General features: G+C 40.2%; 2 protein-coding genes across 2 annotated transcripts in view; both read left to right on the top strand.

Annotated features, from left to right (window-relative positions):
* Window positions 1-6,958, top strand: part of LOC109468525 — a 10,496-nt gene extending 3,538 nt beyond the window's left edge. The window contains exons 6-7 of the mRNA XM_019766767.1: window positions 209-396; window positions 6,135-6,958. Of these exons, the coding sequence (XP_019622326.1) occupies window positions 209-396; window positions 6,135-6,239 (293 nt within the window). The 3' untranslated portion in view covers window positions 6,240-6,958. The remainder of the gene's footprint in view (window positions 1-208; window positions 397-6,134) is intronic.
* A 967-nt stretch (window positions 6,959-7,925) lies between these two features.
* LOC109468523 (fucolectin-like) overlaps window positions 7,926-12,017 on the top strand; it is a 5,226-nt gene continuing 1,134 nt past the window's right edge. Inside the window, exons 1-4 of the mRNA XM_019766766.1 lie at window positions 7,926-7,999; window positions 9,601-9,627; window positions 10,887-11,321; window positions 11,658-11,708. Coding sequence (XP_019622325.1) covers window positions 7,957-7,999; window positions 9,601-9,627; window positions 10,887-11,321; window positions 11,658-11,708 — 556 coding nt within the window. The 5' untranslated portion in view covers window positions 7,926-7,956. The remainder of the gene's footprint in view (window positions 8,000-9,600; window positions 9,628-10,886; window positions 11,322-11,657; window positions 11,709-12,017) is intronic.

Below are 12,017 nucleotides of genomic sequence, written 5' to 3'. Positions count from 1 at the left end.
ATATATGTGTGTGTGTGTGTGTGTGTGTGTGTGTGTGTGTGAGTAAGAATTAACAGATCAGACCATATGCGAAGGTAAAAATAGTGCACTTGACTTGCAAATGTTACCCTTCTAGTTTATACAGTTATTTCTTGTTACGTACATTGTCACAGTTTAAGTTCTTGTCTGCACAGTTTTAAGTTACACCCCCTCCCCCCTTGTCCTACAGGTGCCCAGGGCAAACGTGTGCTCAGCCTGGAGGACAAGCTGGAAAGCCTGAGGGAAGACCTGGAGAAAGCAGTCGAGATGGAAGACTTGGAGGACTTGGAGGAAGAAGAGGCCTTTGAGGAAGAGGCCTTTGAGAAAAAAGGGTTGGACGAAGAAGCCTTGGAGGAAGAAGTCTTGGAGGAGATAGAAGCTTTGGAGGATGCAATCGAGATGGAAAAATAGGCATCCAAGAAAGGCGTCAAAAATGGCTAGTGACGCCCACAATATTGTAGCTTAAACCTCAAGTGTCTACTCTTTAAGTAACTTCATGTAACTTAAGCTTAAAGTAACTTGAGCCTCAAGTAACTTCGACCTTAAGAAACTTAAACTTGGTTAAGACATTGCAGTATCCTAAACTTTAAATTTCTTAACACTCAAGCAACGTAACCTTCAGATGACTTAGCTATCCAGTACTTTAACCCTCAGGGGAAAATGTACCCGAAGTAGGGTTAATCATAATTCCATCAAAGTCTGACATACTTTCATATACACAATCATTATACAGCAGCATTCTGTCAAAGAACAGACGCTACTATGACAACCCACAAACAAAAGTCGGTAGATAACTTGAGGACTGAGTATGCAATAATTCTAAAAATAAACTTAGTTTTTTTTCTGTTTTTTAAGGATCTCCATTAGTATTACATAAATTTTACACCATTCTTCCTGGAGTCCTCAATGTTATGATGTAAATCACTTTGTGTTCGCCAGGCCTCCATCTGGGTGATTTGTAGTGAATCACCAACTTACAGATAGTAGCTTTTGGACCATCGCACACCGGGGCATGTCCCTGCTCTTTTGCGAAAGGTGTAGCCTGAACACTACTCAACCCTGCAATCTTTTTTGCAACTAGTTTTGTATTGGTTTAAACGTTAGTATAAGGAGATCAGGTGCACACATGGACACACACACATACATACAGTACACCACACAAACACACACACATACATACAAACACACACACACACACACACAATAAGTTTTACATACAAAACGCAATACAAACTAATAATGAAAGGGGCAAACACAGGGAATTTTGAAATTTCAGCAGTTTTGGTGGATTTTAGAGTGAAGAACTGCAATTTTAACAGAAGAAATTGGACGTACTCAAAATTTTCACTGCTCATTAATTGAAAAAGACTGGGTTTCTTTGCTTACTTACTTGATTTTGTCGAGTCCAAACTTACAGAAATCACCAAGACTGTCCAAAACTTGGTCCAGTTTCTTGTGTTGGAAACTGCAGTTCAAACTTGATTCACGAATACTAATAATGGTAATAAAAGAGGTGATCGGTTAAAATGCCTGGCTTTGTGTCCTTTATTTTTGGAATCTGTGTCAAGAAAAGACTGTAGGGCAGTGACAGGCCTTAGTTTGAAGTGATTACTGTTAGGCCAACTGGTAATTATACGTAATATCTTGTTTAATGAGGTTATTGAGTATCAGGCAAGAAGCACAGTTTGCTTCCACTCAAAACATGAAACAAGAATAAAACACAAACAAGACATACATTGCGTCGATGAAGGTTAGACATCCAGGTAATAAGATACGCCAAAAAACTGTTAATCAAGCAACTGGATATGATTTGGAGCCCATCGCGTTTCCCATGGTTTACAAAAGAGAAGCCAAAATTTTTAGACACAGTTTCAGACAACTGCCCTCAATCAAATAAACTGTAGATTTTTAAGTTATCTGTACTCTGCTTCAATGTATCCTTGTTATTTGTAATTAGCTAAGGACAGGAATTTGCATTGGGCTTATTATATAACCGGTTTGACCTCTTCGAAGGCAACACAACCAGTTGGACAAGCCGAGGCGAGCTCTGAAGCTCTGCGGCTAAGAACTTTATTTCCTCGAACGCTACTGAAGATGGCGGGCGGTCTGACTCTCTTCGCGGTTCTTCTCCTCCTGGGTGAGTAGTTTTTTTTAAATTTTTTTTACTGAAATAAAACGCGGTTCTTGTTGCTACTTTACTGTCTAAATTATGAAAAAGGAAGAATTCAATATCATCTAACAGAGGGGTGGTTTGAGAAAAGGAAAAACTAGGGGCGCTTTTTCATTTTTCAGGTGGATTTTACGGTCGAGCGTGTTTCCATTTTTTTGTGAGATAAAGCGGTGCCTATTGCTACTTTACTTACTAAATTATGAAAAAGGAAGAAGTCAGTATTACCTAACGGCGGGGTGGTTTAAGAAAAGGTAAAACTATAGGGGCGCTTTTATTAATTTTTGCGAGGGATTTTACGGTTGAGCGTGTTTCTGGGACTGTTTCAGAGGTATCGCTGGTATGTTTGTGACGTCATTTTTCTTCGTTTAATCGTACTTCAGAAAGCTCCACTACAGAAATTAATACAGTTTTTTTTACTAACTTTGCTAGTCTCCATCAGACTCCTTTGCAGGCTGAATAAATAGTAGAAATCGACCTAGAAATCAATGTAGCTGGCCAGGGGAGTTAGCCGTCCATAGGGGGTCCAATCTGCCTGCTTTTTGGACCTTCCGTGGCCAGTTAGCTCTCCTTGGTTAGCTACATTGATTTTTTTTTTTAGGCCGTTTTCCACTATTTATTCAGCCTAAAAGGAGTCTGGTGGCGACTATAACTTTGTTTCGAGTGTCGACGCAGACTACATTTCTATATACATTGACTAGATAGTCATAAAGATAGTAACTAAAATGCTCTTTTCAGGCAAATGCTAATATCTTTAGGTGTGGTTGCTCCCCTAGGATAGCTCTTTAGTTCAGAGTGTCTGCGTAGACTACAAAGTTTTGCACATAATAAGGCAATTTTAATTAAGTGCTAATGTTTCCTTAAATGTTTTAGGCGTGGTTGTTCCCCTAGGATAGATTTTTGTTCAGAGTGCCTGCGTAGACAAATACTAGTATATCCGTAAATAATTTCATCAGGTTGGTAAACGAATCTGTTGTTATGACGCGTTCGGTAGCATAAACTTTGTAAAAATGGTTACGGACATTTGTGCATGCACATAACAAGGTGTGGCTGTTCCCGTAGGAGGTCGTTTAAGACAACAGCTCTTGACTACATGGCCATTTTGATTAAAGGATAATTCTTACTTACAAGGCAATTCATAATTGAATGGTTATTTTTAATTGAATGCTAAGTTTTAATTGAACGCAATTTTTTAATAGTATGCTAATTCTTGCTTAAATGTTTTGGATGCAAATTTTTCAATTTGCTTAGAGAAAGATGGTTGCCGTAATTTACGACAATTTAGCCACAAATGTTGTTCTGATTAAGTGGAAAAGTTGTCAAATACTAGTATATCCGTAAATAATTTCATCAGGTTGGTAAACGAATGAATAGCAAAGTTCTTTGATCACAACAACTTTGCTATTCCTTGTCAAATATAGTTTTAGTCGCATCTGTTAGTCTGAAACACAATGCTGATATCTAGTACTTATGGGTACTAGTATCACGCGTTCGGTAGCATAAATGTCGTAAAAATGGTTACGGACATTTATGCATGCACATAACAAGGCTCTTTAAATTAAATGCTTATGCAGAAAAGAATAAACGTTTCTGCTTCAAACTTTTTCTACTTGCTTCAAGATGATTCTTACTTATCCTTACAAACTCAGAAGCCTCAATGAAGTACCGCATGTATCCGCTAGGTGCTCCATGCTCGAACTTGACCTTCGTCTTTGCTGCCCCACTTATCCACTAGATACCATAATGACAATGACATTGAACCTAATTGCATATTCACGCCCTACATGGGCCAAATGCACTAAGTTAGATAACTTGGGTAGAAGTATAGAAGAAACCAGTGTTACCATTTCTGTGCTACGTCTCTATCTACAGGATCTATCTACAGAATCATAATTTATTTATTATATATGTAAATGAGTCCTGACACGTTTTTATTGTCTGTGTATTACAGGACATTCAGCAACAGCGAGCATATGTGGTAAGTGTCTTAAACAATACCTTTTTATAACCTACAGGTTTAATTATAGTAGTTAAATATTATATGTTCATCCTTAACGTACTAGTATATAATTGGCCAAGAAACCAATCTGGGGAAAATGACAATATTGTTCAGAGATTATTCCTAAAATACAAGAGGATTTGTCCATTCTGTCCCAATGATATTGAAGACGAACAACATTTTATTTTGGATTGTCCACTATATAACGATAAACGTACAAAGCTGTTCAACCTTCTCTCCGCTTGCTCAACAGAATTTGTTACATTTCTTGCTATAGATAAATTTCATCCTAGAAGTTGATAATTCTTACTGTATACAGATAGGTTAATGTATCAAAGAACCTTAGAACAAGTAGTATTAGCTGACTCATCTATTGTTTTGTACGTAGGTTAATTTCGTTGTACCCATGTATTGTCTGTATGTCTCATGTAGTTTAAGACCTTACCGAAGTCGCTGTACTTTTGTTGCGTCAATAAAGTTCATCATTATCCACATTTATCTTAGCGGTATTTTAATTGTTGCAAAATTAGTCCTAGAGGTAAGTGCGGTATTGGCCGTAACTTCTTGTGTTCTTCTTCTTCATCTCTATAGTTATTACCGGGCAAAACAAGGCCGAGAACCGCCCTGCGACCCAGTCGAGTACTGCATTAGGAGGAGTCGCCAGCCGCGCTGTGGATGGAAACAGATTTTCCCGCTTCTCGGGTAACTCCTGCACCCACACGCAAACGGAGTCGAACCCGTGGTGGCGAGTCGACCTGGGCAGCAGTCAGTGTGTGGCCTGGGTGCGCATCTACAACCGGGAAGACTGTTGCCAGGAAAGGCTGGACGGCTTCACGGTTCACGTGGGCGACAACCCCGACGTGCTGGCCAACCCTACCTGTCCCGGGGGACCGTTCTCCATCAGCAGACGCACGAACAATAAGGGGGATAAACTGTGGCGGACTGACCGGCCGATATGTGGGCGTAGCTCTGAGAGGCTCCGGAAAAGTCCTGACACTCTGTGAGGTGCAGGTCTTTGGAGGTACGTCTGCATTAAACCACTAGACTTCTGTTGTTCTTCGTTAAACTATGTCATTTAGGTCACATCATAATCAAACTGGATTAAACTTTAAAGGTGTCCAATGCAGTTTTAGGGTCGTAAAATTAGATATTAGGCCAATATTCAAGTTATAAATAAAACATACTAAGTTGTAGCAACACTACCCCAATATATACCGAGTCTACTGTACCAGAACCGTGCCTAACCCTAAACTTCAGGTATAGAACTAGATAGACACAGTTCTTGATACGATAATAGCCGGAAAATAATCTGTCGTCAGAATTGACGTAGATTTTCATTAATGACACAACTCCCATGTAAGTTTGTTTTAATCCTCAAAACGTAACGTGTTACAGAGAGTAGGGGCCGGAAGCGAGGAGGATATTATGGAGCACTCACAGGTACAGGTAAGGAATGTTTAGTTTCCCTTGGAATATATAATGAAAACAAAGCAATGCATGGAACCCGGAAAAATGTAGAACAAAGCAGACCGTAAACCAATCGACAGGAGCATAGTTTCAACCCATATCTACTCTTAAGCGTTATTGTACAAATAAGGGAAGATGTCTTGTCGTGTGTGCGTTTGCCACCTCCTCTACACACGCACACACACGCGCGCGCGCGCACACACACATATATATATATATGTGTGTGTGTGTAAATATTGAATTTTCCTTGCAAACTGTAACATTTCTAGTTTAAACAGTTCTTTCTTGTGACGTCCATTGTCATAGTTGAAGTTCTTGTCTGCACAGTTTTAAGTTACCCCCCCCTCCCCCCTCTGTCCTACAGGGGCCCAGGACAACGACTTGGAGATGGAAGCCTTGGAGGAAGACGCCTTTGAGGAAGACGCCTTTGAGGAAGAGGCCTTGGAGGAAGACGTCTTGGAGAAAAAAGCCTGGGAGGAAGAGGCCTTGGAGGAAGACGCCTTGGAGGAGGCAGCCGAGATCGAAGGCTTGAAGGAAGAGGTCTTGGAGGAGATAGAAGCCTTGGAGGAAGCAGCCTTGGAAAAATAGGCATGCCAGAAAGGCGTCAACAATGGCTAGTGACGCCCACGATATTGTGGCTTAAACTTCAAGTGTCTACGCTTTAAGTAACTTTCAGTAACTTAACTCTCAAGGAACTTTGAATTAGTGATTTAAGAATCCATGGCAGCGGGTTAAGACACTGCAGTCTTGTCTTAACCTCTAAGTCACTTGACACTCCTTGACTTAACCCTCAAATGACTTAGTTATCCAGTGATTTAAATTGAAACGGACTTAAGAGAAAGTACCAAGTAGGGTTAATCATAATTCCTCAAAAGTCTGACATACTTTCATATCATTATTGTCAAAGAACAGACGTTACTATGACAACCCACACACAAAAGTCGGTAGATAACTTGAGGATTGAGTAAACAATAATTCTAAGAATAAGTTTGGTTTTTTTCTGTTAGATTAAGATCTCCATTGGTGATATATAAATTCTACACTATTCTTCCTGGAGTCCTCAAGGGTGATAATGTAAATCACTTTGTGTTCGCCAGGCCTCCATCCGGCTGATTTGTAGTGAATCACCAACTTACAGATAGTAGCTTTTGGACCATCGCACACCGGGGCATGTCCCCGCTCTTTTTCGAAAGGTGTAGCTAGAATTCAACCCTGCAATCTTTTTACAACTGTAATGGTTTAAACGTTTAGTATGAGGAGATCGGGGGCACACCTATTATGGTAATAAAATTGGTGATCGGTTGAAATGCGTGGCTTGGTGTCCTTTATTTTGGACGTTGTGAAGACCGCGGGGCAGCGACAGGCCTTTTAATTCAAGTTTTATCAAAGTGATTAGGGATTAGTCGATGAAGGTTAGACATCCAGGTAATACGACACGCCAAAAACAGTTACTCACTTAAACTTACTTTTGATACGGCAATAGTCTGTTGGTGTGATTGCCCGATACGGAATGTGGTTACCGAGGTTTTAATGAGATGCCCTAAAGCTAAATCTCTCGAACTGACAGAAAAATGATGTTTATTAGGGAAATATATCAGGCCTATTTTGTTTCTGCAACCGACTCCAAAAACGAGGAAAATCTATCTTCTTCTTCTTTGGATGCGAGTAGATAGAGCACTTGAACTCATTTGAACTCTCTTGAATCTGTCAAACATCTGTGGCCAGACAACCGCTATTTGATTATGATTGAGTATAAAGGGCATGCTTGGTTACACGCAAACGTAAACCCGCCCAACCTTAACGCTAAGGGACGGTTTTCCATGGTTTACAAAAGGAATGAAAGACCTTTATTGTACATTTTTGCTCATTGCGAACTAAGTGCAGGTCACGACAAATAGCGACAGTAGACTAAAATATATCTATAATAAAACTACATGTGTACAGGTTCTGCTTCTTCTCGCTTCTTAAACAGTTATAAATGTAAGAACAGATGGAGCTTATAGTGCGTAGGTTATCGAGTTTCATGAGGAATGTGAATTTTTCTTTTCTATCTAAAATTCTAATACTACAAAAGAGAAGCCCAACCCTTCAGACAAAATCTTTAGACACAGTTTCAGAGAAATAGCCTTTATTATGTAGATTTTGAAGTTATTTGTGCTCTGCTTCAATGTATTGAATTTGAAGTAAGCTTATTATAATAACCAGTTAGATTTCTTTGGTGGCAAGAGAACAGGTTGGACAAGCCGAGGCGAGCTCTGAAGCTCTGCGGCTAAGAACTTTATTTCCTCAAACACCACTACTGAAGATGGCGGGCAGTCTGACTCTCTTCGCGGTTCTTCTCCTGCTGGGTGAGTAGTTTTTTTTTCTTTTTTTGTGAGATAAATCGGAATCTATTGCTACTTTACTTACTAAATTATGAAAAAGAAATAATTCAATATCATCTAACGGCGGGGTGGTTTGAGAAAATGTAAAACTAGGGGGGCTTTTTCATTTTTCCGATGGATTTTACGGTCGAGCTGGTTTTCTTTTTTAGTGAGATAAAGCGGTGCCTATTGCTACTTTACTTACTAAATTATGAAAAAGGAAGAAATTATGAAGCAAGAAGTCAGTATCATCTAACGGCGGGGTGGTTTGAGAAAAGGAAATGCTAGGGTCGATTTTTCATTTTTTTTGCGAGGGATTTTACGGCCGAGCGTGTTTCTGCGACTGTTTCAAATGTAATTTGGTAGGTCAGACTGTTTGCTATGTTTTAAGACTTAAAGCCATGTTGATTTGATTATATGGATGGCATCCTCTGGGAACCCCAAAACTGACGCAGGCGTACAAATAAAACAAAAGTTTCCTTCAATCTGAGGAATGGAAGTTTTGTAAAACAGATAAAATTAAGGGGGTGTGGCCTTAAGTGGAAAAGTCAGTGCAGTGACCAAGCTTACTCACCGCCCATCTGTGTAAAATATTGTCAAAAATTACTTTTGTTTCGCATCTGTCAGGCTGATACACAGCGTTATTATTTAGTATTTATGGGTATCACGCGTCAGGCAGCAAATGGTTGCGGACATTTGTGCATGCACATAACAAGGCTCTTTGAATTAAATGTTTCATCTGCAAACTTTTGCTACTTGCTTATAGAGGATTCCAACAACAGGTGTTATATTCCCCAGGTGCCATTACATTTTCTGTATGTGCAGTACAGAAATTGTGCAGAATTATGCAGTACATTTTGATATGGCAGTAGTCTGTCGGTATGATTGTCCGATACGGAATGTGGTTACCGTGGTTACCGAATCCCTGTAGGGGCAATAATGAGATGTCCTAAGGCTAAAACTGACAGCAAATGCGTGTTTTGATTCATTGCAGGCAATATTGCAATTAGCCCTCGGGCAAGAACTTGCAGTAAACAACTCTCTTAATTTATAACATCAGGCCTGTTTCTGCAACCAAATCCAAAAACGAGGAAAATCAATTTTAGTCCTCTTCTTTGGATATGAGTAGCTAGAGCACTTCAATTTTTTTCTTGATGAAATCATTTGAACTCTCGTTTGCTTGAATCTGTGAAACATCTGTGGCTAGACAACCGCTATTTGATTATGATTGAGTAGGGCATGCTTGGTTACACGCAAACGTAAACCCGCCCAACCTTAAGGCTAAGGGACGGTGGGGGCGGTCTTTCATTCCCAGATCTCTGCAAATCATGCAGCTATACGGAATGTGGTTACCGTGGTTACCGGGTCCATGTAGGGGTAAGAATGACATGTCCTAAGGCTAAATGTCACGAACTGACAGCACGAAATATATCAGGCTTATTTAGTTTCTGCACCCGATTCCAAAAACGAGGAAAATCTATCTAGGCACCATCAGTTTTGGGGAGGAAGCTTGCCTGGCGATTCTATTGGAACTCTCTTGGATCATATATGAGTTCTTACACGTCCTTATTGTCTGTGTATTACAGGACATTCAGCAGCAGCGAGCGAATGTGGTAAGTGTCTTAAACAAACATTTTTATAGCGTTCAGGTATAATGGTAGTTAAATTAATTGTTTTATTTATTTATCTATTTTCCGTCATTTTTACACAGGGTGGCCCATTCAGTCATAGCACTTATTTTTAATGGGGCCCTGTTTTACACAACAAAACACAACAGCCACATACAGACAGTAACATAGGGATACAATAAATAATGATAATTGTAATGATAATGATAATAAAGAAAAAACAGTAACTAACCAATAACAATGATAAATAACGATGATAACAAAAGGTACAAATTGTCCAGTCATTGTCCAGTCCAGTTTGTTGGTATGGAGGGGTCAGATGTCATGCCATTGTTCCAAAACAAGAGTTCCGAGATCTCATACCTCCATGAAATATGGGCTTGACATGTAAATGTATATTTCTTCTTTAATTATGCAAATTACCTCCACATTAACATAATAAATGCATCGTGATGTTAACTTGTGATTAACTTACACATGTACCAAGTATGAAATTCCCATCATTTACCACTAAGGATTCATAGAATTTTCGCATTGATTATGCAAATTAGGTCATCATTTGCATAATTGGTATCTGTCGATGTTCCATCTGCCATAGATTATATACATTTCATGTATGAAAGTACTATAATGTAAAACACTGTAATTATAGAATTTCCTCATTAATTATGCAAATAAGGTCCTCATTTGCATAATTTGCAGTTAATTATGTACATCTCTCTCTCAGCCACCTACCTACCAAAAATGATGAAAATACGTTGTTCCTATCTGGACTTATTGGCTTTTAAAGATTTCGCCAGAAAGTGCCTTGCAGTTCCAGAACAAGCTGCTAGGGGGACCAAACTCACGCCACTCATTCCTAACAAAAAAAGCTATCTGTCACCAAAAAGTTAAGACCATGGCATGTTCAGGACAAAAGACACAAAAACCGGAAGTTCTTCTTCAGTACCAAGGTCATCCACCAGGAAGCCCATATTTGACCTTGACCTTTGTCTTTCTAAGACTTACCAACGTACAAAATATCATCACAATCCATAAAGGCGTTATGAAGTTATGCTGACTACAAATGTGCGGAAACACAAACACACAGACAGACACACAGACACACACACACACACACACACACACACACAGACAGACGCGCCAAAAACAATACCTCCATTTTTCATGGAGGTAATAATAGTCCTAGAGGTAAGTACGGTATTGGCCGTAACTTCTTGTGTTCTTCTTCTTCATCTTTATAGTTAAGGGCACGCGCAACTTGGCCAAGGGTCGCTGGGCCATACAGAGGAACACTATGTCCGGAGGAGACGCCAGCCGCGCTGTGGATGGGAACAAAAGTCCCTACTGGTCAAGTAACTCCTGCACCCACACGAAATTTACTCGCAACCCATGGTGGCGAGTCGACCTGGGCAGCACTAAGTGTGTGGCCGAGGTGGTCGTCGTTAACCGGATAGACAGCTGTTGCAACAGAAGGCTGGAAGGCTTCACCGTTCACGTGGGCCATAGCGGCAATCCAGCCTTCAACCCTAGCTGTGGGGGACCGCAGTCCGTCAGCAAACAAAACGACAAAGGGGAAATCAGGGTAGACTGTGGCGGGCTGAGAGGCCAATATGTTGGGATAAGTCTGAAAGGCAACGGAAAAACCCTGACACTCTGTGAGGTGGAGGTCTATGGAGGTACGTCTGCATTATACCACTAGATTTCTGTTGTTCGTCGTTAAACTATGTCATTTAGGTCCAATACAGTTTTAGGGTCGGAATATCAGATTTTAGGCCAATATTCCAGTCATAGATAAACATACTAAGTTGTAGCAACACTATCCCAATATATACCGAGTCTACCGTGCCAGAACCGTGCCTAACCCTAAACTTCAGGTATAGTACTAGATAGACACAGTTCTTGATACGATAATAGTCGGAAAATGATCTGTCGTCAGAATTGACGTAGATTTTCATTAATGACACAACTCCCATGTAAGTTTGTTTTAATCCTCAAAACGTAACGTGTTACAGAGAGTAGGGGCCGGAAGCGAGGAGGATATTATGGAGCACTCACAGGTACAGGTAAGGAATGTTTAGTTTCCCTTGGAATATATAATGAAAACAAAGCAATGCATGGAACCCGGAAAAATGTAGAACAAAGCAGACCGTAAACCAATTGACAGGAGCATAGTTTCAACCCATATCTACTCTTAAGCGTTATTGTACAAATAAGGGAAGATGTCTTGTCGTGTGTGCGTTTGCCCCCTCCTCTACACACGCACACACACGCGCGCGCGCACACACACACACACACACACACACACACACACACACACACATACACACGCACACACACACACACACACACACACACATGGACACTAACACGTA

Source organism: Branchiostoma belcheri, unplaced genomic scaffold, assembly GCF_001625305.1.
Source record: "Branchiostoma belcheri isolate BF01 breed outbred unplaced genomic scaffold, Haploidv18h27 scaffold2, whole genome shotgun sequence".
NCBI classification, from domain to species: Eukaryota; Metazoa; Chordata; class Leptocardii; order Amphioxiformes; family Branchiostomatidae; genus Branchiostoma; species Branchiostoma belcheri.
Note: the sequence above shows the minus strand (reverse complement) of the source record. Positions and strands in the feature narration are given on the sequence as shown.